The sequence below is a fragment of the Genypterus blacodes genome, unplaced genomic scaffold (assembly GCF_046128005.1).
Source record: "Genypterus blacodes isolate CSIRO-AG114 ecotype Tasmania unplaced genomic scaffold, CSIRO-AGI_Gbla_v1 ptg000007l_1, whole genome shotgun sequence".
NCBI classification, from domain to species: Eukaryota; Metazoa; Chordata; class Actinopteri; order Ophidiiformes; family Ophidiidae; genus Genypterus; species Genypterus blacodes.
In genome coordinates this window covers 3,529,080-3,553,237 of record NW_027466821.1, presented here as the reverse complement: position 1 = coordinate 3,553,237, position 24,158 = coordinate 3,529,080, and the positions used below count along the sequence as shown (strand labels likewise).

The following is a 24,158-nucleotide window of genomic DNA, read 5'->3' as shown; positions in this document are numbered from 1 at the left end:
AATGCCCCTTCCCCTCATCTTGACATTGTGAAAGAAACCCTTTTCTCTTTCCAGTTCTCCGTCAGTCTGGGACTCCATTCCACCTCTCCCCCTCCGTCTCTCTCTGTCCTTTGGTCTCTCTCTCCTCCTCTTCCCGCCTGCCTTGTTAGGCTTTGGCTCTGTTCCCATGCACTCTCTCTCTCTCTCTCTCTCGCGCTCTCTACCCCTCTAGCTCTCACTTTCGCTCTCTCTCTCACTCTCTCTCTCTCGCCCTCTGTCTCGCTTTCACTCTGACAGCTAAAGACACTGCGGTGTGTCTATGCAGGCACGCACTCGTACAAACACCATGCTGCTTGCTGCTAGGGAGAAGCTGCTGCAGCGCCGTGTGTGTAAGAGTGTGTGCGTGTGTGGCAGGACCCTTGCTGTTGCCGAGCAGTGGTGCTCTGCAGTGTTCATCATCTAGTAACACGGCCGTCTCGCCTCTCCTCCCTTTTCCTCCTCTCCTCTCCTCTCATTCAGTTTTCTTTGTCTCTCACACACTCACTGCTGCATTGCTGCTTACTTCCACCGGCACATTGCCTGTGTGCATGTGTGCGTGTGTGAATCCGGGTTGAAGTCCTCAGTTAGAGGTGCGTGAGTCATCACTGGAGGGAGGGATTCTCCTCTCTTTTTTTTTGCCTTCCTCCTCTTGGATGCTTAATCGGCAGAGGAAACATTGGTGTGAGTCATAGCACAATGCATGAGTCTGATTGTGTTGTGTGTGTCTGTGTGTGTGTGTGTGTGTGAGAGAGAGAGATTCCTGCTAGTGCTCTATTGATTCTATACATTTTTCATGTAAGTTTAAAACCAAATATCCCGTTTTGTGTGTTTCTGAATGAGTCGGTGTTTGTAAAATGACACAGCAGCACATGTGAATATTCATGTTGATACATGTGGGCTTTGTGTGTTCACCTGTGTATTCATGCATCTCTGTTTCATATATGTGTGCATCCAGGCAGGTTCAGGGTCTCCCACCATGGCTGCAGCCATCCAGGAATACCAGAGGTCGGAGTCGGACCGACTCAACGAAGTCAAGGGTCACCTGGAAATTGCCTTATTGGAGAAACACTTCCTCCGTGAGTATGCACACGCCTACTCACCCAGAGCAGAACCACACCAGGCTGAAGCTCTCCTATTTCCTGCAAATGACTTACAAATTACTCACTACATCTAGATCATTATTTAAAGTATTTGTGTGTCTTTAAATTGGACCCATATGTGGCTAAACACACTAATCAGACTCTGCTCTGTTGCTGCAGTGTCAGTAGTGTGTCAGGGTTGCCTGTTGTTTGTGCAGCCTAACCCTTGGCTCAAAGGTCACATAAAGGAAAGTGACACCCTCAGATCTTCTGACGTTGACTCAAGCTGTGATGTTCAGCCTTCAGAGAGTTGCAATTTTCATTTTCAGATTGCGAGTCGGAGACCTTCTAAAAAAAATCCCCCTGAACTTGTATCTTTAAATTATTACTTATACTGCACGTGTGTATGATGAGAATTTTGAGGCGTGTGTGTGTGTGTGTGTGTGCTTCTATTTGCCCATCCCCTTGCCTCTGCCCTTCTCCTTCCTCCTCTCTCTTTTGACCCTGCTCCTTTCATCTTGCTAAGCTAATGTTTCAGATGCCGCTCTCCATTTCTGGGTCTGTCTGTCCTTTCCACTCATTTCTTCTCTCTCTCTCTCTCTCTCCACGGCACTTCCGTACTCATTTTCCCGCGAAGCTGTGGCTCCTTTGAAGGACGAAGCGCGCACACACACACACACACACACACACACACACACACACACACACACACACACACACACACACACACACACACACAAGCAGTTAAAACAGCTGCGACAAACACATATACATACTTCCTCCCTCTGCTTCTTGCCGACTCCGCCTGTGTCCTTCTCCTCCCGTCTCCTCTCGTTTTTCCATCTCTCCCGTCTCTCAATCCCTCCCCCTATCTCTGGTCGGCATAATTGTACTTCGGGGAGCGTTGAAGCGTGACAATTCAATCCATTAGCACCTAATGGAGGCCTGTGCTGTCTGCCCTGCACTCTCGTTATTGTCTATTCTATTTCTGCTTCACTCTCATGACCTCTGCACTGTTTTCCTACACTTCATATAGTCATTAGCCATCATATAATGTTGAAGTGGGCGGGTATGATTCCTCACACAGTGCAATGTTGTAGTTGATACTAATAGGATTGGCAGGATATTATATCATTATGTAATAAGTTGTGTAAGAACCTTTCGGCTGCCTCGGCAATAAAGGGAAACGGTAAAACACAAAGTCTGACTTGAATGGGAAACGGCTTGTTAAAATGAGTATCAAGGTGAAATCCCCACCACCACGCTGACTCAAGCCACTCGTGGTTCATGTAGATGATTCCGTCACTGAAAGGTCAAAGCTGTGCGCTCTGTAAAGGATGTCCTATTTTAGGACCAACGTTTACTTCAGAAGGAACAATAGGCTGGTGAACATGTGCCAGCGTGAAGCTCTGGAGGCGAAGACAGAATAAGAATGAGAGGAAGATGAAGACGTTTCTCTGCTGATTTGAAAACCCTGCCGCTTAGAAGTGTAGCTCCGACAGCAGAGGAAGTGGTGAAAGAACCCAAACAAAAGTTGAGCTCGGCGAAGTTGTGTGATATTTGGATCCGTTACGCCGGGGGAGGTACATGACAGAAGACCTGAGCCTGGCAAAGATGTATTGCTGCCCAGAGCTCTACTTCTTTAGTTCCCTTAAGCAGTCCAAACAACCTGTGCCTGCTTGTTCAGGGCAAGTTGCTCTAGATGTTACCCTCAGCTAAACACCTGAAATATGAATGAGGCCCACTTTCACTGCTCCCAACTCTCAGGTCTCTGTTTCCACCCTGCCCACACTTATTAAAAACAAAAGGTGAAAAGTAAAGTATTTGGGCTTCTTGGTTTCCTCCAGGCTCAGAGTGAAACGAGTGTGGGCGTATTCTCTCTCTCTCTCTCTCTCTCTCTCTCTCTCTCTCTCTCTTTCTCTCTTTCTCTCTCTCTCTGACGTCTTTCTTTCAGCTCCCTAAAATAATGCCAGAGCCCACGCTGTACGCTTAAACAAACACGGTGCTTAAGTATATTGTCTCTTGCCTTCACAGGAGGCTTGAGTTTCCATGCCAAAGTGTGCGCGTGTGTGCGCGCGCGCGCGTGTGTGTGTCGTCTGACCCCATGCCTTTTCCCCTGCCGTTTCTTGTGATTGAGCATGGCTATTTTGAGGGCACTTACTTGGTTAATTTGTAACCATGTTTCCGTACACAGCATCACATACAAGAGACAGACAGACAGACAGACAGACATTCTATCTCAGTTTGCCTTTCATTAATATCCTTCCTTTCCTCTTGATTCTACCTTTTTCTCCTCCTTCTTCTTTATGTAAAGCAGTTTTTCCATTCTCTTTGCGTTTGTGCATATGTACAAAGGTGTGTGTGTGTGTGTGTGTGTGTGTGTGTGTTTTCAGTGTGCAATGGCTCCCACAACAGAGATTTGCATCTACTTTCAAGGAAAAGTAAATCTTAAGCAACTGAACTTGCTGGTAAAGGCCTGAAGACGTTCAGAGTTCCTTGGCTTCTCTTGTTTATCATTGAATGATTGACTGAACCAATAATTGTTGTGTCAGCTCATCAGTTGAGGATTATATCTACTTCCACAATCCTCCTCAATGTATGGATTGTTTCCCCCATTCATGAAGGTTTATGCATTTACACGAACAGTGATTATGACAACAGAAAACACTGAATACGCTGTTTTTCATTTGCGGTGAGCAAATATGGAGATATACTCTATATTGCCCAGTTTTCATATTTTACAAAGGATGTGAGGATTATATGTTCCCTTGCATTGTTTGTTTGTTTATTACTTGGTCGGATTACAGGATAAGTGTGGCACATGGCCCCAGGAAGGAAACTGTTCAATTTGGGTGCAAATCTGCATCTTTCATGTGTGTTCCCGCGTGTGTCATCCCGCCAATGTCTTCCAAGGTATTACACTAATCTCAGAAGGGAAATGGCGTATTCATCCCATCAGAGATGATCAATATCGTGTAATTTCGCTCCATCCCGGAAAATGATTGCGATCTGGCCGGCCCAATAATGGAATTGCGGTGCCGTGACAATCCACCAATGTTTTTTTTGGCGTTTTTAATATTTATGGAGATAGTTCCGGGAAATATGTTTTTTTTGTTTAAGCTGTTTTATTATTTCAGCAGAGCAGCCGTGTAAATGATTGCTGCTCTATCTCACTCTTAGGCTGGTACTCTGGTTGAACACCACATTTCCAACGGATATTCCCCTTAATCCCTCTTGTCGTCTCACACAACATAATGGCTGCCATCTCCACGGCAACAGTCCTGTCGCTTTAATTACGCCGTATGTCAAAATTAATGTGTACGCTGACAAATTTCCTATTAGAATTATGAAATTATCCCAAATTGAATAAAGAGGCAGCGGAGCGTTTCCTCCTCACATGCAGACCGGCTGCACTTTGTATTCTGCTCAGAGCGTTGAAAGGGTCAGACACCAGCACAACCCAGCTGTAAACGCAGTGTGTGGCCACTCTACATGAAACTACCCCCGTATCTACAGCCATCATTGTCAGAATACATTCGGGCGTGAATGTGTGTATTCTACATGGCCGGATTTACGCTAAGCACTCAACTAACACACTTTTTTCTGGAGCATTAGCCCTGTGATGTGATTATTATAGTTGTAGCAGAGGAATCTATCAGAGACAGTGAGTCCCGGGGGTGCTTGAGCTCAGTTAAACTAGTTGTAAAATGTCCATAAGTTGCTCCATAGAAAATCACATCATGTAATTACGCGGGCAGACTTAACGTCCCTGGCTTTTCCTGCTCTCGCTCTTCTCCCCCTTTGTTCTTCCCTTTTTTGTTTTCACTTCCTCCTTCTAATTTCTCACTCTGCCTTTTTTTTTGTCCTTTTGCCTTTTTCCCCTTTTTCCTTTAATTATCGACACGTTTATCCTCTGAGATTGTTTCTCCTCTCTCCCCCTGCCAAATATCCAATTTTTACTAATGGTCGGGAGAATATTGGCAAACTAATAAAGCAGAAATGTAGGAAGCCGTGAAGAACACCAGTCACATGAATAATCACACACACAAGCATTGATCGCTGCATGTGAGTGTGTGTAGCAAATGCAAACAGCATTGTTTTGTTTTCTACGTGGCTGTTATAACTGGGTATATTGGGTTTACAGCTACTATATACTAAGAGTATATGGGAGTGTGTACGTGTGTGAGTTATTGAGACTGTACAGAGTGGGCCTGCCACTGAAGGTCACTGCGGGAAAACAGGCCAGGCTGTGTACGTTACAGTGACTGGCTGATCAATACGGTGTCCTAGCTCCTGTCCTACTTCACACCGGGTAGAGGAACACACACACACACACACACACACACACACACACACACACACACACGCAGCAGCTCTGCACATGTCCATACTGCAGCAGCAGCAGTGTAACTGAAGGCTAATAGATCCAAAGATAAATTGCAATGGGCCTGTAAAGCTCTGCACATTTCCCCGGATCATGTGCTATATGATACCTGCTGCCTGGAGAATACTCGGAACAGCAAGTACAACAAAGCTGCGCCTGACTGTCGTAAAGAAAAGCATCAGAGATCTTCACTGTAAACCTCCCACACTCCGAAACGCTACACACATAGTTCAAGGTTGCACAGTCCATGGAATTGTTTTCATAATAGGAATTGTATCGTAACCTTGTATCTGCATATCTGTCAAAATGTATTTGTTTGTAGGTTGATTTGTCAGTGCATATTCATAAAAGACATAACCTCAAAAGTAACGGTAGAAAGTAAGTTAAGTTAAATCTAAAGAAAATAAACTGCACGTAAGGAGTTAAAAAGGAGACGGACAAGGCAGAAGAGAGGTAAATAACGCAACTGACAAAACAATACACACACACACACACACGCATCACTATGTAACACTCCAGAATGATAGCACCACAGGACATTAGAATTTGCGTACTAATCAGCCATCTTCTCAGATAAACCTAATTAATTCATGTACACAAGAACAGTACAACACCGCAGGATGTGCCTGATTCCAATTAAAATCACATTTAATAAAACCAAAAGAGTAATTGTTAGAAATTGGTTAGGACATGTAAAGAGAAAGTGATATTGGAATAGGAGTGGAGGGGGGGATATGTTACATAGTGAGGTTACATAAGTCTACCACAGTACAAAACACGTGTTTTATCAATGTCTGGATTATTTGGACTTAAGTTGTGTGTTTTAGTCTGATTGGAATTCATCTGCGTGGAGGTGGCACATTGTAGTTGGTTACCCCTCATGATCCAGTCCTAGCCTGTTCTAGATGAAAGGGTGAGAATCCAGCAGGTGGCCTTCTGGGCAGAGAGGCAGAAGTAAGCAAAGATCGTATTCACTGCCACTACCAGCTCTTGTCTTGTTTCCCTCTTCTGTCAAAGTGCTTCTGAGCAACACGCCTAAGTCCCTGGGCTTTCCAAGTCACAGTGTAGAAACAACAACTGAATGCTAAAAAGACGGCGAGGCCCTCAAGTCCCACACACGCAGACATACAGGAATCTTGACACGGACGGAGACAGAGGACGCTCAGCCGCTCTCCCGCTCTGCCTATCAGGCAGTTTGGCCGTGCGCCCTCTGACCGAGAGGTCGGCGATGACGGCACCACGCGAGAAAGAATGGAAGCGTTTGTTTCATGTTTGTAGAGAAGCTTGTGTGGGTCGGTGTGAAGTCAACATAATGTTTTGAGTGAGCGAAATCTAGGTCGGCCAGAGATAACAGGGACGGAAAGATACGAGGCCGCAGAGACCAAAGACGCAGGGGATTTATCCAAGTCAACTATCAGAATTATGGAAATAAATGATTAGATACAATTGCATGGATGTTCCCTTTCCCCATGGAACTGCTTTTTGGAAAACCCAGATGTTATGACAGACGTTCTTGATCAAAGATGTTATTTTTCATCACTGAAAGGACCAAGATCTCATATTAGAGATAAACAATGTTGGTTTGCTACATCATGTCCTGTTATGACAGTTGGCTCGTTAATACAGTTTACCACATGTCTGAGTTTTTGTCCTATTTGTGTGTGTGTGTGTGTGTGTTGTGTCTCGATTAGTATTAACAACTGCAGATCAGCTGGCAGCCGTCTTTCTGTCTAAGTTTACAAATGTTTTGTTAAATGCTGTGGATAATGGGTAGGATGTGAATGTGCCAGTTCTCTCTCTCTCTCTCTTCACTCTCCCTGCCTCTTTCTCTCTTTCTCTCTCTCTCTTTCTCTCTCTCTTTCTCTCTCTCTTTCTCTCTCTTTCTGAACCCGTGCTCCCCCACCTTCCCTTAATGAATGGAACAATTGTCTCTGGCCTGGATTGAGCGGCTCACACAGCGCTTTGCCGTCAAGGTCTTAAACTGTGCCTGATTAGATGAAAAAGGATTTGCTGTGCTGGAGTTATGTACCGTGTTTTTGCAAACTCATGCACCCTCACATGGACACTCCTGCACCCAAACATGCACACGGCAAACTAAAAGACAACCAATGCATAACACACATTGACCCCAATTCATGTACAAAGCCGTCAATGTGCACAAAGTGTGTTCCCGACGGGTCCAGTGTGCTCAGAACTCTCAGATTCCAGGGCCACTTAGGCAGCCAAAGCCCCACCTCTCTCTACCTCCCCTGCCCTCCTCATGTCACCCTCTGCCCAACACACTTAGACTTGCTTCCATCGTTGACCACCAGCCATTACTCTGGTTGCTTGGATGCCTGTCAGACTAGTCTTGTGCGGTTATTGAGGCGTTTGTGCTAAAGCGATCTGGGAGTGAATGAATGCTAAATGGACGACATGTCTGCTGCTCTCCCGCTGGATGCTACATGTGATGGTTGAGCGTATTGGTAGGACGTTGAAAGGTTTGCATGGCCCCGATCGGAGGACTTTGTAGAAGTGGCTCGACTTCAGGACAGAAGGAGGTCAGCTTGTTTAGAGGATGGAGGACTGGGACCTTGACCATTTTGAGGTGCTCTTCAGTGGAGCTGCTGATAAGATCAAAAGCCACAAAAGCAACCTCAACCTCAGTAAGTTGCTCATCTTCAATATTGGAAAGTTCAGCTAAGTGATACCAACCTGACATGACATGTTTTGTATATATGAACTTGTGAACTTGAGCACTGTAGCCAGCTTGACCTCGCTCTGCATCACGACAGCCCTCCGTATCGCTTCTTCACCATTTCCCACTGCTTTCATGGCAAAATGTGCCGAAGCCCCTCTGGCACAGGTGTGTTTGATTTTGCCCCCCTACCCCACCCCACCCCCACCAACTCCTGGAGACAAGAATGTCTGCATCAGAGAGAAGGTCAGTGCTATTAAAAGTGACATCCCCTGGCATGACATTTAACTAATGTCCTGTCTGTGTTACAGATAAATGGTCCTGCGACCAGACTGCAGAAAAGCTGAGGAGACCTTGTGATATTGTAACCTAGGATAGAGACTAATATAGAAAGACGGTGATCCAATTTTAGGAGCAGAATGGGCATGATGACAGCTTTATTAATATGCTATCAGATGTAGAGGGCCTGTGTGGAGCGATTGTACCGGATCTCTCCATCTCTGACGCACACAACGTTATGTAGCGCTTAAGTGATTCACGCACGTCATTTCTACATTTCTATCACTTTTCTAATGTGAATCGCACTTTGAATGTAGGACATCACTGATTATGGACTGTAAACAGAGTATTGACTACACTACCCAGGGTGCATTGCTGCCTGGGGAGGTTTATCTAATAGGTTTACAGTTGGCAAGTGCTAAGCTACTTAGTCTACAGCAACCTTTGGCCCCTCTCTCTCTCTCTCTCTCTCCCTCTCTCACGCTCTCTGTGTCTGTCTCAACCTGTCACAAATACACACACACACACACAGCCTTGCCGTAATGTTTACATAAATGCTGTGAACGTATACAGGTGGCACAGAGGGAGAGGAAGGCTGGAAGAATGAATACTGCACATCTTGTGTTTTTGTTCTCCGGTGTAATGTTTCAAAGATAACATGGCGGTCAATGCTTTAGTTGCAGGAGGTGCTGGAGAGCGTTGATGGGAAAAGATGAGGATGTAAGAGAGAAACAAATTGACAGATGACTTCTTGTAATGTGAATCCCTCCTCTGTGTAATGAAGTAATGTCAGGCAGAAGAAGGGAGACACAATATACCGGCTGACGTTGTTTACCTCGATGTTCTATTGCGCCATCTTTCTTTTGGCCTGTCTTGGCAGAGGCTACAGGCGCACCACTCTCTGAGGTCAATAGTGCAGTTGGTTTTGCTGTTTGCGGAGCAAGATAACAGTATGAATGTTTCGCAATTGCAAAAGCTGTGGAGATATGATGGGGGAGGAAAAATAAACAGAGAAAGAATTTGCTTTTGCAGCTCGCATTTCTATTCCAAAACAAGTCTTCTGTGCGCTTTAGAGGACGTCAAGAGAGAGTATTTGCGTTTACAGCAGAGCGGCCTGTCCGTCAATCAATAGGAGTCTTTATTTTTGATGGTGTGTGGGTGTGATTTTCATATGTAAGGTTTAATATTTGTGGAGCAATAAATGCACACACAGGTGTATCGCATCTGTGTGTGCACCTTGGCGGCCTCCTCCTTCAATATTCATGTGCCCTTTACTAAGGGACAATGGAGTGAGAGGAAACACCGCCGATGTTGCACCACAGGCTCCAAACGCTCTGACATATGAAACCGCTTGATGCCAGAAGCAGAGTGATGAGGAGGAGGGAATAAAGGGTGTCTGGGCTCTGAAAAAACACAACCATGGTGCTTTTTGATATTTCCTTACACTTATTTGTCTGGATTTTACAAACACGCTAAGATACAAGAGGATAGATAGGTAGGATTGTGCTGGACATGTATTTATGAAATGTGTCAGATGGAAAGCAAAAATTTGAGATTTTGCCAATTTTGTGCGCGTTTTGTCTTGCAGAGGAGGAGCTGAGGAAGTTTCGGGAAGAGACCAACGTGGACTCCCTGCGACAGGAGCTGGAGAGGGAGCGCAGCAAGAGGATGGACCTGGAGCAGAAGATGAACGAGGTGCTCAAGTCCAGGTGAGAGAGATGGGGAGAGAGGGAGGGAGAGAGGGAGATGTGGTGGTGGATGAGGAGGAGGAGGAGGGGAGGAGAGGGGCGTGGGACAGGAGATGGAACAGTATCTGAGAAATGTGAAGTAATGCGAGGACGACAGAAAAACGTGACACGGCACTTTCTAACATATCCTCCAAACCCATCTTGTCAATAGTCGTGTGTGTGTGTGTGTGTGTGTGTGTGTGTGTGTGTGTGTGTGTGTGTGTGTGTGTGTGTGTGTGTGTGTGTGTGTGTGTGTGTGTGTGTGTGTGTGTGTGTGTGTGTGTGTGTGTGTGTGTGTCCGCGGTACCCAAGGTTTCAGATATAAATAGATGCCTCAGCAGCTTTGCTAGGCGGGGAATTCCACAAGGAAGTGTGTTTGTGTGTGTTGTGTTTGAGAAGCGAAGACAGAAGCAGGTCACATGACGACCTGTGTCACCAAGTGCACACTGTGACCCCCACCCCCCCCCCCATCCGCAACTCAGGGTGATCAAGCACTGCTCTGTGGGGGGGGGGGGAACGTGTGATCGGATGACTTTTTATCAATGCCAATGGGAAATTCCGCTCTCGCTCTCCAAGTGATTACCAGCAGAGGAACACCATTCCTCATTGTTCTTAAAGGGACAGTAAACGATGTACCAAGGAGGTGAACCACGTGGGAGGTTTTCCCAGCTCAGGATCCAGCTGGAATAAACAAGCTTTTTCCTCTTGCTCAGCAACTCATATGGGAGAATCCTTGAGCAAGGCATTACAGCTGGTATAATGGTGTGAATGTGTGTAACAGCAGCTGGGCTTCATTCTATCGTATTATGTCTTGTGAATGAGTCATGGCTTGTGTGTTTTAAAAGAACAAAGCTGCATGGAGATATTTTAGAAATCTCAAATCTTGAAATTGCTGATCTGGATCCCAAACTTTGTGCCGATACTTGAGCCGGTAAACATAACTCCTTGTGAAAAGCATGTGACTTTGTATTCTGACCTCACCAGACGCTTCAGTGCAGTCAGAAGTTGTTGGAGCGCCACCATTAGGTACAGTCACACACAGGACAGCAGCTACATCATTCTTTGAACATCTTGATTCTATCTGAGCTGAAACGTGGTGTAAAGCTTCAATGTGAGATTCTACTAACAGTATGAATGCTTGGTGTGTGTGCGCCGTCTCATCTCTTTTCATTTGTCTGGACGCGGGGCTGTTTGTGTTGGCATTCGCCGTATTTGTGAACTAACTGCTGCGAGATTGTAACACTAAGATTAATCACTGCAACAGCAGATTGGCACTGATGAAGTCGCCCCTCTCGCTTCCCTTGTCAGCAGTCGTTTATTCATCACTTGGCTTATTTACTCCCCCCCCTGTCTCTCCCACCCTCAGGCTGGAGGATTCTCCGCCGCAGCCGCCCCGGAAACAGCAGTCGCCCTCCAACAACGGAACAGGTGAGACCCCAGAGGGAGGGAGGGGAGGGATGGTGAGTGGGAGTATGAGGGAAGGAAGGAAGGAAGCTAAGGGTGTCGGATGTGTAGATGGGCTATTCCTGTTATGAGGAGTGTTAAGAGCAAAAACACGCTCTCACTGCAGAGTGCGTTACACTTCAGTCCAACTTCAAGTGGCCCACTGACTTTCTGGAGTGTCTGAAGGAAAGAGGCAGAGGGACTAATTTTGGAAAATGGGTTGTGTTTGTAGATCGCTTCATGTAGGGCAGACACGCCTGTCAGAGGTGCGCACGTGTGCCGACGCGCTTTAGAGCCGCGACTGCGTTTGATGTTCAAGCTTGGATGTGGAGATAAAAAGGGCCGAGAGGAGGTAGCGACATGTTTCAGTCTCCGAGGAAGAGGAGAGAGAGGATGAGGAGTGAGCCCTAGTACTCACTGCATCAGAGCCTGGATACAAATCATTGTCGTGTGTGATTGTTGATAGAACTTTGCGAGATATGCCGGCCCAATGTTTTATCTACATCTGCATTTGTTACAAAGAAAGAAAATGTAAAACAAAAACCCACTCATGAACTTCTCAATGTTTTAGTGATAAATAAAGAAGAATGAATGAGTCTATTCAGATGGAGGGAGGAGTTTCTCATTGAGTTTACTCATTGATGATGTATTTAATAATGTTTTTTAATTGACTGTATTTGGTCTGATCTGCAGCATCTAAGGTGCTCATTTCTTATGCTTTCTGTTCTTTGTGTTCTTCACCTCACACAGCTTCAGAGAAGCAGCAGAAGGAGGTATGGAGCTCGCGACTCCAAAAGTGGCTGTACGAGCGCTTCGGGGTCTACATCGAGGACTTCCGCTTCCAGCCGGAGGAGAGCACCGTGGAGACCGAGGAGCCGCTAAGTGCTAAAAGGTGGGGGGGAGTGAGTGTGTGCGTGGGTGTGTGTGTGTGTGTGTGTGTGTGTGTGCGCACTGGTAGGCAGCATCCAGCCAATCTCAATTCTCAACTGAGGAACATTCATTCATTCCAGCTGGAACAAATCCAACATATTCTAAGTATATTGACTCTGCCATCCCTTGAACGCAGCACTTGATCATGTCGGTTGCCAGATTAAAAATATTCAGCGCGTTATGTTCATGGAGGACGATGGCTGAGAATTACTTCCCTTTCTATTTTCTGTCCCTCCATTCTTTCCTCCCATTTGAAAGCGGCTGAGTCACACCTGCCTGACGAAGGCCAAAGTGCATCTTCCTCCTCCTCCTCCTCCTTCTCCTCTAGCACTCTAGAACATTTTCCTTGTTCGTGTACGTGAGCATCTGCGTCTCTTGTGACCTTCACTTTTTGTGTTCTATACAGGTTGACAGAAAACATGAGGCGACTCAGTAAGTACGCACACAGAGACACACACACACACACACACACACACACACACACACACACACACACATGTAAAAAGTACAAGCACAGCTATTATGTTAGTGGTATAAAAGTTTATAAAATTTAGTGTTTTTGCATGTTTGTTGTTTGGTAGCCACTTTAAAATGCTATGGTATTCAAATTCTCAGATCTCCTTCTTAAATCTCTTTTTCATTTTAAATATTCATCTAGATAAACACAGTTTGATACATTCCAGTGCCTTTAAACATAATGCTTAAACAGACTTATCCCTCCTAATCTTACTGACTGAACCGCGTCATGTGTGTGGTTTCAGAGCGAGGAGCCCGGCCTGTCACCAACTTCTTAAGGAACCTCTCCGCCTTATCCAACTGGCACTCCGTCTACACCTCAGCTATTGCCTTCATTGTAAGTGTGCACTTTAGTCCCTCATGCATTGTACCACACTTTCTTCTCTTCATTTCTGCCTGTACTTCAACCCTGAAATTATGCAAATTTGTCAACCAAGCTTCCGATCGCTCATTTATCTCCACAATCAGTCATGCTCCCATCATATTCCTTCTATTTAGCTTTGTCAGTAAATGGCAGGTTTGCAGAGATGAGCCTCTAATGGTGTCGTCCACTGTGCCACTAATGTGCCAGAGTAATCCCAAACCCTCAAATCACCATTAAAGGAAATCATTGCGTCTGTGTCGGCAGCTGATCTGTATCTCATACATGAAGACGCAGATTATTCCTAAATAGAGATTTGTGGCATTCATCAACGCTGGCTGACAACATGTAGTAATGACAGCCTCTATACATCATTTAAACCACCTGCTGCTACATAGGAACAAGCACTTTTATGTGCTACTTCGGAAACATTGACAATACTTCAGCCTTGGTGGATTCTTCCAGCGCATCAGTACAACGAAAACAAACTCTGATGATCCGACCGCAGCATCTGCTGAAATATATAAATGAGGTTGTTCGCTCTGGTCTCAGCTCTGGATTTATATGTTATGTTGCGCATTGAAAAAAGAGCTGTCAGCGTCATCTCACTGATGCTCGTCCAGTTATCCGTTATCCGTGTCTGCATTGTGACGGGTCGCTGGGCGGTTAAAGCTGCCCTTCCTCACTCCATGGACAGGCTTCATCCATTTTTAATAGCTGCAGCTGTCTGCTTTCCAGAAACTATTCGTGGCAAGTCACAACTCCTCATACAAAATCATTTTATTAACAACAACAACAACATTTTCTCACACACTTCTGTCCCGTCTGTTTGGATTGCTTTTAATCCCGCCTACTTATGACTGAGATCCGATCACAAAGTTGTAATTACATCCGTTTTTCTTTATCTGAGTACAGATTGCGTTTCAGAGCAAGTTCTAAATTGGCTCGTGCTGTTTTGAAATGTAGCTCAGCGAACTGTTTTGCTTTTGTCTCCCTCCAGATCTACATGAATGCTGCTTGGCATGGCTGGGCCATTCCCATGCTCCTCTTCCTCGCAATCCTGCGCTTGTCCTTGAATTACCTCATCGCTCGGTAAAACTCCATTATTCCATTATTATCCACATTATATGAACACTGATGTCAAAGATTTCTTACTGATTATAACAAATAACATGAAATAGTGTCTTTGTTAACATCTGGTAAACCAGCACAATTTAGAATTAAGCTGAATTAAGCTGTATAACCATCAGAACAATCTTAAAATAGAGCATTTTAATCATTGTTATGAAATGAGGACATATTTGTCAGACATGTGTCTAGACTATGAGCTTCAAAGTGGGACAACTGGTCACATTGAAGTGAAAGGTTATACAGAATTAAAAGTCTGAGGCTAGTTTGGTGTCATTATTTGCCTATTCTGGCAAAATGTCTTCACATTCTCCTTTTCCCTCCGCAGAGGTTGGAGGATCCAGTGGAGCATTGTGCCTGAGGTCTCTGAACCCGTGGTAAGACTTCACGCTTTGGAACGCACAACTTCCTGTTTCGAAGTGGCAGGAGTTGAAATATGTGCAAGCGACAGGCGAATAAATTCTCAAGTCATCACTCTGCCCGGCTGACTGGAGGTTACGAGCGGTCAGACCACTATGACTCATTTGATCTGACCTGTCACCCTATAGTGGACTCTGGGTTAAGCAGTAATAGTGTGATTCCCCTGAGAGTGATGGAGTAGATGTTTCCTGACGCATTGACATCTGCCTTTTTCCGTGCAGGAGCCTCCCAAGGAAGACTTAACCGTGTCAGAGAAGTTTCAGCTTGTACTGGACGTCGCACAAAAAGCACAGGTACATCAAAGCTTAGATTAGGGGCTCAAATCCTGAACAAGCACTTTACATGACACTATTGGTCGGAACAATGCTTCATCTCATCTACAGAACCTGTTTGGCAAGATGGCAGATGTGTTGGAGAAAATAAAGAAGTAAGTTACAAGTGATAACTATGCATAGAATGTACTGGAACACAAGACGTCAAGCGCTAATTCTCTCCCCTTTATGTGTTTGATCTTGTGTGTGTGTGTGTGTGTGTGTGTGTGTTGGTGTTGTTTTTTTTCTGTCAGCCTGTTCATGTGGGTGCAGCCGGAGAGCACTCGCAAACTCTACATCTGCCTGTGGGTGGCGTTCATCACCTCCTGTGTCCTGCCATACAAACTCATGGGCTTCATGATGGGTAAGACACAAACAGAGCGCTTCTTTATACTTAAGACATAACTCATTTACATTCCTCATTTAGCCATTATGAGCATGGAAACTGCTGAGCTCATTCAGTTCACCGCACACACAAGAACAAACCGCTTCTCGCGTCCTCTTGCTTCTTCGCCCTGTTCGTCTCTCACGTCTCTGCTTTGTGTTTCCAGGCCTGTACGCCGGCATCAAGTTCTTCATCATAGACTTCCTGTTTAAGAGCTGTCCGAAGCTACGGGACAAGTACGACACGCCCTACATCGTGTGGAACAGCCTTCCCACCGACCCCCAGCTCAAAGAGAGGACAAATGCCACTGTGTCGCGACGGGTAAGGCCCAGACACTCACACACACTCACACACACACACGTCTGTCTCTTCTCAACTGAACACTTTTCACTTGCATCACAATTTTCAGATGTTTTGAGTGATTTATTCCAGATGTTTCAGGTGATCTTGAATCTTTTTTCTGGTCGTTTCTGGAACAAAAACTCAACAGAACCACAAATTTTCAAATCTCAATCATATGTTGGTGTGTCAGCCTGAGCAATCCTGTTCTGATCCTCAAATCAACCTTTGCTGGAGGGTGCAGAGGTTTTCCCTCTACATGACTCAGTAGTACCACTCCAGTATCACTTCTCTCATTGCTTTATTAAAAATGTGTGTGTGTGTGAGAATGGTTTGTGTCTTCACTGTGGCAGCAGTCACAGGTTTCACTCTGTCCTTTCTCTCTCTCAGCTCTCTGGCAATGAGAAGGTAGGGACTCTGGTGTATCTCCCTTTGGTTCCTCCACTGTGCCCGGGTGTGCCGCCAGTCCACCTAAGTGTGTGTGTGTTGTTGTATGCGTGTGCGATTGCGTCCACTCGCACACCGTGACACACCTTGGGACTGGCCGCCAGTGTTTGTGATCAGAATGGATCAAAACATCTCTAGGCAAGAATGTCATAATGGCTGGTTGCTCTAACTACTGCAGCTGTTCTTGTCCAGATGTGAACCTAAGAAATAAGTCTAAGTCTAATACTCCTGCCTCTGACTGTTTTGATCCATTGTCATAGACGCTCTGTGAGATGTAGGAATGTGTTGAATTGAAGCTCCAGTGTTACAGTAGAATAGAGCCTTGACCTCTGTAGTGGAATATTACCCCCCCCCCCCCCCCTCCCCCCCCCTCCCCTCCTCTGTATGTAGCAATCAAACCTGCAGGTTGCTTCTAGTTTTTATTTTAAATAGATTGCCATCAATATTTTTCAGTCGTTGGCTTGGCGTTATTAATTAAAAATATCATTTGTCTCAATAGGATCTGGATGAATGGTGAACTGTAGCTATACGACAACAAACCGCCCTTATACTTATCATCGTATCATATAATCAAAAGAGAGATTTGGAGAATTGATAGCATTTTGTAGGTAAAGTCGTGATGCAAGTTATATTTTAAAGAAAGATTAATAATATAAACGAGAATAAAGTTGTAATAAACTGAGAACTCCATGAGAGGAGCCGATACTTCTCATGCTGTCGTCCATCTGGTTGCTTTATAGGCGTCGGGTCTCAACACAAGAAGAACAGACGCACGCAATAACAATATGCAGCGTCTGTAAGAGTGATGCTGTTTTGGCAACATGAAGGTGTTGTGATGTTGAGTCATGATGTTGAATGTAATATTACAAAAATATTCCTCCCTGTCCTCCCTCTTCTTTCCTTTCCTCCCTGCCCTTGTTATGGCAATTTCGTCCCCCTCCGTCTTCCTGCCATCCTCCCACTCTTCCTCCCCTTTCATCCTTCCTCCTCCTCCTCTTCGCCCTTCCTCTCTAGGTCCAGCCGGTGGTTTCTCGGAGCAGCCTGGCGACGGTGCCATGCGGAGTAAGCAGGGAGGAGGAGGCGGGTCGCTCCCACAGCACCAAGAAGGGAGCCTTCCACGAGATCTTCAACCTGCAGGAGTCAGAGCGCCCTCTGGCTGGTGAGTGGACTTACTGCAACATGAGAAGAACAACAAGAACACCTCACATTCTGCCACATAAACATTTAACACATTTCATTTCAGAAAGCGTGACAATAAAAGCGCTCGGCGATTATAATAACTTCAGTTTCAGATCGCTCCCACAGCTCGCACAGCTTTACTTTGCATCTTGTGTATTTTCAGTGTGCGAGAACGGCTGGAGGTGTTGCCTGATCAACCGAGACAGGAAAATGCCCACCGATTACATCAGGAACGGAGTGCTTTACGTCACAGAGAAGTAAGTGGGACATCTTTTCTTGGGCGAGCATCTTTTGTCATTAAATTTGTGAGGAGAAAGAGAGAGAGGAAGAGGAGGAGCGAGCCCGGAGTTATTTAGGCTAATGGGTTTGTGGTATTAACAAGTAATGGAAAAGGCCCCTCGCAAGGAGGTGCACCACGTCTCCTCTCTCCCTCTTGATGTCTCTGTGTCAGTCAGCAGAGGATCAAGTAGGACGTCCCTCCTCCTGAGAATAACGCTCATCTCTAAATCTCTTTGCCGTCTTTGTGTGGGTGACTGACAATGAGAAATGGAGCTCACATTTTCCCCAAATCCCTTACAGCAAGATGTTTTATCAAATAATCCTCTCTCTCTCTCTCTCTCGCTCTCTCTCTCTCTCTCTCTCTCTCTCTCTCTCTCTCTCTCTCTCTCTCTCTCTCTCTCTCCCGCCCTGTCTCCCTCTCTCTCTCTCTCTCTCTCTCTCTCTCTCTCTCCCGCCCTGTCTCCCTCTCTCTCTCTCTCTCTCTCTCTCTCTCTCTCTCTCTCTCTCTCTCCCGCCCTCTCTCTCTCTCTCTCTCTCTCTCTCTCTCTCTCTCTCTCTCTCTCTCTCTCTCTCTCTCTCTCTCTCTCTCTCTCTCTCTCTCTCTCCCGCCCTGTCTCCCTCTCTCAGTTACCTGTGCTTTGAGAGCTCCAGTTCCAGATCCAGCGCGTCCAAGAAGAACAAAGTCATCAAGCTTGTGGACATCACTGACATACAAAAGGTCTCCTCCTCCTGTCCATTTCCCTTCAACCAAAACCTTCATCTAATCTGATTTTGTATTCAGTATCAGGCCTCAGGTTTGTTGTTTTGATGGGATTTGACCCGATGTTTTTGTTTTTTTCCCCTCACAGTACAAAGTGCTGTCAGTCCTGCCAGGAAGTGGAATGGGCATCTCTATAGCAACCCCATCCACACAGAAGGTACAGTATGGACAGAAGGGAACTTTCTCTTATGTATTGGTAAAATGCTCATCTCTGATTTCATGAAGATGATTTTATGAACTGAATCTCCGTCTCATCCAGCCGTTGGTGTTCGGCGCCATGATCCACAGAGACGAGGCGTTTGAGGCCATCTTCACCCAGTACATGAAGATCGTGACCACCACCAAACCTCCGGCCAGCGCAGAGCCCTAGACGTGGGGGGGGGGGCAGGGGGGCCGCACCCAGGCCACAGAGCCCCGCGCTGGGACAACACGTCTGGACGGAGAGCCTCCCGTCCTTCACCCCGGACTAGAAGATTTCATTCCGACACCATGCTCCTCTGCGTCTGTGTGAGACTCGACCACCTCCACCTCCTGGTCCATCGTCCAGCTTTGACTCCATGTTCAGGCCGCTGTCGGAGGGCATGTCAGCTACACGGGTTGTGTTCATTCACACGCGTGTGACGCTTTAAAGGTGTTGAATGGACTGTAGTTACTGGACGATGCACAGAACCCACCGGGAGGAGCGAGGTCGTGGTTTTCAGCAATCAGCAGAAGACTGGACTGGTGAGGGGGCTGGTACTCCTCTCCCACCTGATTGACCAACTCCACTGGCTGACCGGTTCCCTTTGACGCACTTCTTTCTTCAGACGTGTATATGTTTATGGTGCACATATACTGTAGTGTGGGTTTGCATGTGTGCGTGTCTGTGTGCGTATCTGTGGGCAGGAACTCTGGGTCTTACGTTGCGTTCAAGTGGCTTCGTCTTTCTCTCCGAAAATGTAGTTTTTTGTCATTATGCCGCGTCGAAAACCGGTCGCCAAGCAACTGGAAAGGTCGTAACCGTGACGTTTAGCTGCGGGAAAAAAACACAAGATCAACTCTGAGGTATTTTCATTGGACCTGCTGACATTATGGGCGTGGCCAAGGATTGTGGTTTGAAAGGTGTATTAGCTGTGAAAACGCAGAGCCTCTCCCTTCGTTTACACTGCTGTCGTCTAACCTCCACACTCTTCCTCTCTTTCCTTTTGTAGACACAAAAAACCCACGTTTTGGTCAACCGGTCGAACTCGGAAACACAGACGTTTTGCTCCGCTTCAGTGTTTGTACCTGCGTGTATGTGAAACGTATAGTGAAATTGTTACCTTTCTTGTTTAGTTTGGTTGAGTTTTATTGAGCTGAGTCTTTGTGCCGGCCTTTGTGGGACGAATCACTGAGCTGCTGGACGTGTTAGAGACCAGCACACTCGCCGTTAAGACGATTCAAACACTGACTGCTGTTGAAAGCGTGGAGCTTTCTCACTTGAAGGCATCATTTAGATATCTAGACGTGTAGATTTCCTTTTCTCCTGTCAACAGTGTTCTTCCCCTGCACTTTATTAGAATGTTAAGTGGAATTCCAGACACATTGCCGATCTTGAACGCTCAACAGTTCAAGCAGAGTGGACGTATTTTGGAATGGAATGGTTGAACCTAAAGGTCCACCAAAGGGCAATAGAGCTTCAGTTTTGCGAAAAAAAAAGTCTTAATTAGTGAAAGTGTATCAAACATCCAGAGTTGATGTGGGTGTTTCTCTGCTAATTAGCTGATGTCATCGTCTTTAAATCATCTTCAAATGCTCAGCAACAGAAACAAACAATATCGCCGTTGTTCTATTCAAAGAGACGCCACCGGAGCAGGATGAAAGCTGGTCTTTATTCTGGCTGAGTGGTTTGATGTGTAGGAATACGATGCCAAACTAAATCACTTTAACACCTTCAGCGTGTTTGGTGAGACGCGTGAAGAGAGGATACGAGACCGGAGGTCGTCATTTCACTTTAGTACGAGAGACGGTCGCTGTTCCAGCCCAGCAGCACAAGCTTTAGCCTGTTTATGTACATTAACCCCCAAACACGCTCAAAAAGTGACATCTTGACATTTGAATCTTTTTTGTTTCTATTCCTCAAGCTTACATTTTTCTTTCCAGGTTTCGGCCGAAATCTAAAGTCCCCTCTCGTCTCCGTTACGATCTAAACTGCCACTGGATATGAAACTGCAACAGAATAACAGCAGTGGACCAGTGAAGCACTACCGGTTGGCCTTCCCAGATATGGATTTACGTTTTTGCGTTAGGAGGAAATTTGATCCATTAATGGGGGGAAAACCTGTTGGAATCAGCGCGTGACGAAGGCTCTCTCTCACTGTGTGATCGGATTGGCTGTTTTTTGTTGTTGTAGTCTTGAAGCCTTCTTTTCCTAATCTGTTACAACTCTGAGACGCAGCGGCCCGAGGGTCTGCCAGGCCCTTCGGAAAGCTGAACTCAGAGAAAAAGCACAGAATGTAAACGCGTTTGTTGTATCTTTTTTCTTTGCCAAATCTTTTGTTTTCTCTCTGCCATACTCTGCCTACGCTCGTGTTTACACAATTCCACTGATCACCGACGCGTTTCTTTTGTTTTCCTCTCGAGCATCCAGTTTGAATTCTTTTTTGATGAGTGAGTTATGACGACTGGAGTGCGACGCTCTGTTGTTGATTTAATGTCTCGGCTCTCATTGGCTTTGCCCCGATCACGTGACGTCTCTGCTCAGGCTTTAACCAATAGGAAGCACAGGTTCAGATGTATTTCCCTCCACCATAGAGCATGTACATTTCCATATCTAACATCACACTACTTGGTTACAGTGCACTTTGTGGTAAATCCCTTATTTCACAGGTTCCATACAGAGCAGAGACGCTCATGCCGGACTGAAAGTGCGACGCCATTGTTTTTGGCACATGGCTGCCTTCTGAAAGTTGATCCATTGTGACACAATGAAGAGACAAAGACACAACTTCAAGTAAAAACAGCAATTTAGTGATTAAATAGAGAGGATTTTGTGGAGTAAGTGCAAAACTGTCACTTATCTCTTCCTAAAGGGACAATTTGATTTGCTATCAGTCATTTGTTGCCTTTCTTGTTGTTGCGGTTACTTTTATTCAATTTGTAACAAAAAACCCTTCATATTGTGTTACAGTGGATGGTCAGTAATGTATCTGATGTGATCCTTTGCCAGAGTTTGCTGTGTGATTCCCACTGTGTTTGAAAACTCTCAGTACTGAAAGACACTTTGGTGGGAGGTTTCCACACAGTGACTGACATACTGTGTGTATCGCTCATGGCAAAGATCCACAGCAGGTCTGAGGATCAGGGGGTGTGAGAAAAACACAGGCGTCGCTCTTTCAAGGAGGTTTCACGGAGAAATCCCTCGCTGTTCTGCGTATTAAATATGTAGCTCTTCTAACTGTGTGTAAATGTTAATTATGCCTTTTGGAAAAGCTTTTCAACATCAACATCTCGACCGAATAGTCCTTAGCCTTCAAAACGGCTCGTCAAACGCCGACCGTTGTCCCACCGTGACTGAATCGAAAAAGTTCAAATCAATAAAGAAATCAGCAGAATTCCAGATCCACATTGTTCTACTTCCTGGGCTGAGACGGTTCTCCTAATATTTGGTACATACAGTGAATTACACTCACAGCAGTCAATGAGTTCAGAGTAATTAATTTGTCATCTGAGGTGTAAACATGATTTCCTAATGACGTTTTTGTCACGGAGAGGAATTTGTATACAAAATGTTGAAATGTACAGTGAAGAAAAAAACCCACTGAGTTTTTAAAAGACATGTTTATTGTAAAGGATAATGTGATGTACATTTTTTTAATTTAAGTAAATGACTTTAAGGTATTTTTTTCTCCTGCTTACTGTCATTTTGTGTGGTGAAGTTTTTAGCTTATTCTTTTAAGGATGCAGTTCTTGCTTACAGCCACTTGGGGTCACTGTAAGACCGGTTTCAGCTGATGAACAGAAGTTGTGTGTTTGAGCCCCAAAGCTTAACTCTATAATCTCAGTAGCTCAAGCAGGAGACCATATAATGAAAATAGGAATAGTTTGTGCACTGCCATCTGATTGAAAGCTACCATTATTTTTGGTCGGAAATCGGTTATTCTGCTTCCTTATCAAGGTTATTAATGTTCAACTCGTGGCTACCGGAAAGTACAATAATGCACGGTACTTAACTTTGTTCGGTCATATATTTCTCAAACGATGGATGCAAATTGCAGCACTTCAAACCTTCTTCATGACGCAGACACATTGTAAAACTTTCAGAGTGATTCGTCAGCCGGTTGCAGACTTTTAGAAAGCGTCACATCCAGCACACTTAAGTATAAATAGCACCCTTTTCTATCTGTAAGTGGTTGTGAATGTCAGATTGTTTTGTGCAACAGTCAGAATGAAATCCAGGGCTGCAGCTTTTCAACTTCCTCTTTTGATTGGCAGGAAATGGATGTGACTACACATGAAAAGGACAGCAATGTGTCTGCTTTTGGTGCATTGAAAACCACAAGAGAAAAACATTAAATGTGCTTCTAAAATCCTAAATGATACTCTTAGGCTTTTGCATATTGACCATAAATAAAAACAACAAGCTTCTAGGCAAAAATCCTGACAAGAGAGGGGAAAATCTCCCATCAAAATTCTTGATTATATGGAAATTTCCCAGATTCTTTTAAATTTTTTTATTATTATTATGACCTTCCAGAATGTCACAATTCCCCCCAAAATTGCCGTGCTACAAGATTTGTTTTTGCCTACACTGAGGTGAGAAAGAAGCTGAATTGAGCCAGAAATCTGAATTTCTTGTGATTCTTTCCTTTGATTTCCTTTCCCATTTGCTCGTTTCCAATTTGTAAATCGCAATTTGCGTGTAAATGAGGCAGCGGTTGAAGCTGTCAGTCATCGCCGCGGGAGGTGGAGTGTTAACATGCGTTTTACCTCACATTTACATTTTGATTGAGGCTTGATTACTCCAATAGACTTAAACTGCACCTTGTTTTCTCTCTCAGGCCTCTGTATAAAAAAGCTCCTTCCACAGAGAACACCACGATTACAGTACAAAGCCTGAGCTGGTGATGTCACTGTGACTATTTTCCTCATACAGCCTCATTCATACAAGTAATACAGCTGTGACATTTAAAGCTTATTGGAGATAGATTGTAATAGGGTTTAAATAATCTGTTCACAGCAGAGAATGGTCAAAAGAAGCTCAAATGCAACAAATATTCACTCCTGTGCTTTAGGACAATTTTGAAAATTCTTCAGAAGTAATTCTCTGTTTAAATGAAACAAATCCGGACTTATTATCCCGTGATGCACTAGGATGGAATAATAGAATTCAAATTTTCATTTTATGTCTCAAATATAAGATCTTGCCTCTTTTCTCAGCCTAATACTGGAGCAAAACAAATGACGCCAGCTCATCTGCCTTACAGTTACAGTTGGAGAACCACCGAGAAGCTCCACAGTTCATTAGTGTAACAAAGT

At 45.0% G+C, this 24,158-nt stretch overlaps 1 protein-coding gene across 7 annotated transcripts in view; it reads left to right on the top strand.

The window, feature by feature from the left end:
- Positions 1 to 22,520, top strand: part of gramd4a (GRAM domain containing 4a) — a 34,355-nt gene extending 11,835 nt beyond the window's left edge. For 3 of the 7 annotated variants that reach the window (XM_076152059.1, XM_076152052.1, XM_076152091.1), the window contains 18 exons: positions 974 to 1,094; positions 10,026 to 10,146; positions 11,149 to 11,190; positions 11,531 to 11,592; positions 12,358 to 12,499; positions 12,944 to 12,969; positions 13,299 to 13,390; positions 14,415 to 14,506; positions 14,871 to 14,919; positions 15,184 to 15,255; positions 15,346 to 15,389; positions 15,528 to 15,637; positions 15,825 to 15,979; positions 17,459 to 17,603; positions 17,787 to 17,880; positions 18,530 to 18,620; positions 18,751 to 18,819; positions 18,922 to 22,191. In XM_076152059.1, the coding sequence (XP_076008174.1) occupies positions 974 to 1,094; positions 10,026 to 10,146; positions 11,149 to 11,190; positions 11,531 to 11,592; positions 12,358 to 12,499; positions 12,944 to 12,969; positions 13,299 to 13,390; positions 14,415 to 14,506; positions 14,871 to 14,919; positions 15,184 to 15,255; positions 15,346 to 15,389; positions 15,528 to 15,637; positions 15,825 to 15,979; positions 17,459 to 17,603; positions 17,787 to 17,880; positions 18,530 to 18,620; positions 18,751 to 18,819; positions 18,922 to 19,032 (1,638 nt within the window). In that variant the 3' untranslated portion in view covers positions 19,033 to 22,191. The other 4 variants (XM_076152074.1, XM_076152097.1, XM_076152083.1 and 1 more) reach the window with 4 other exon arrangements.
- Positions 22,521 to 24,158: the final 1,638 nt, after the last annotated feature.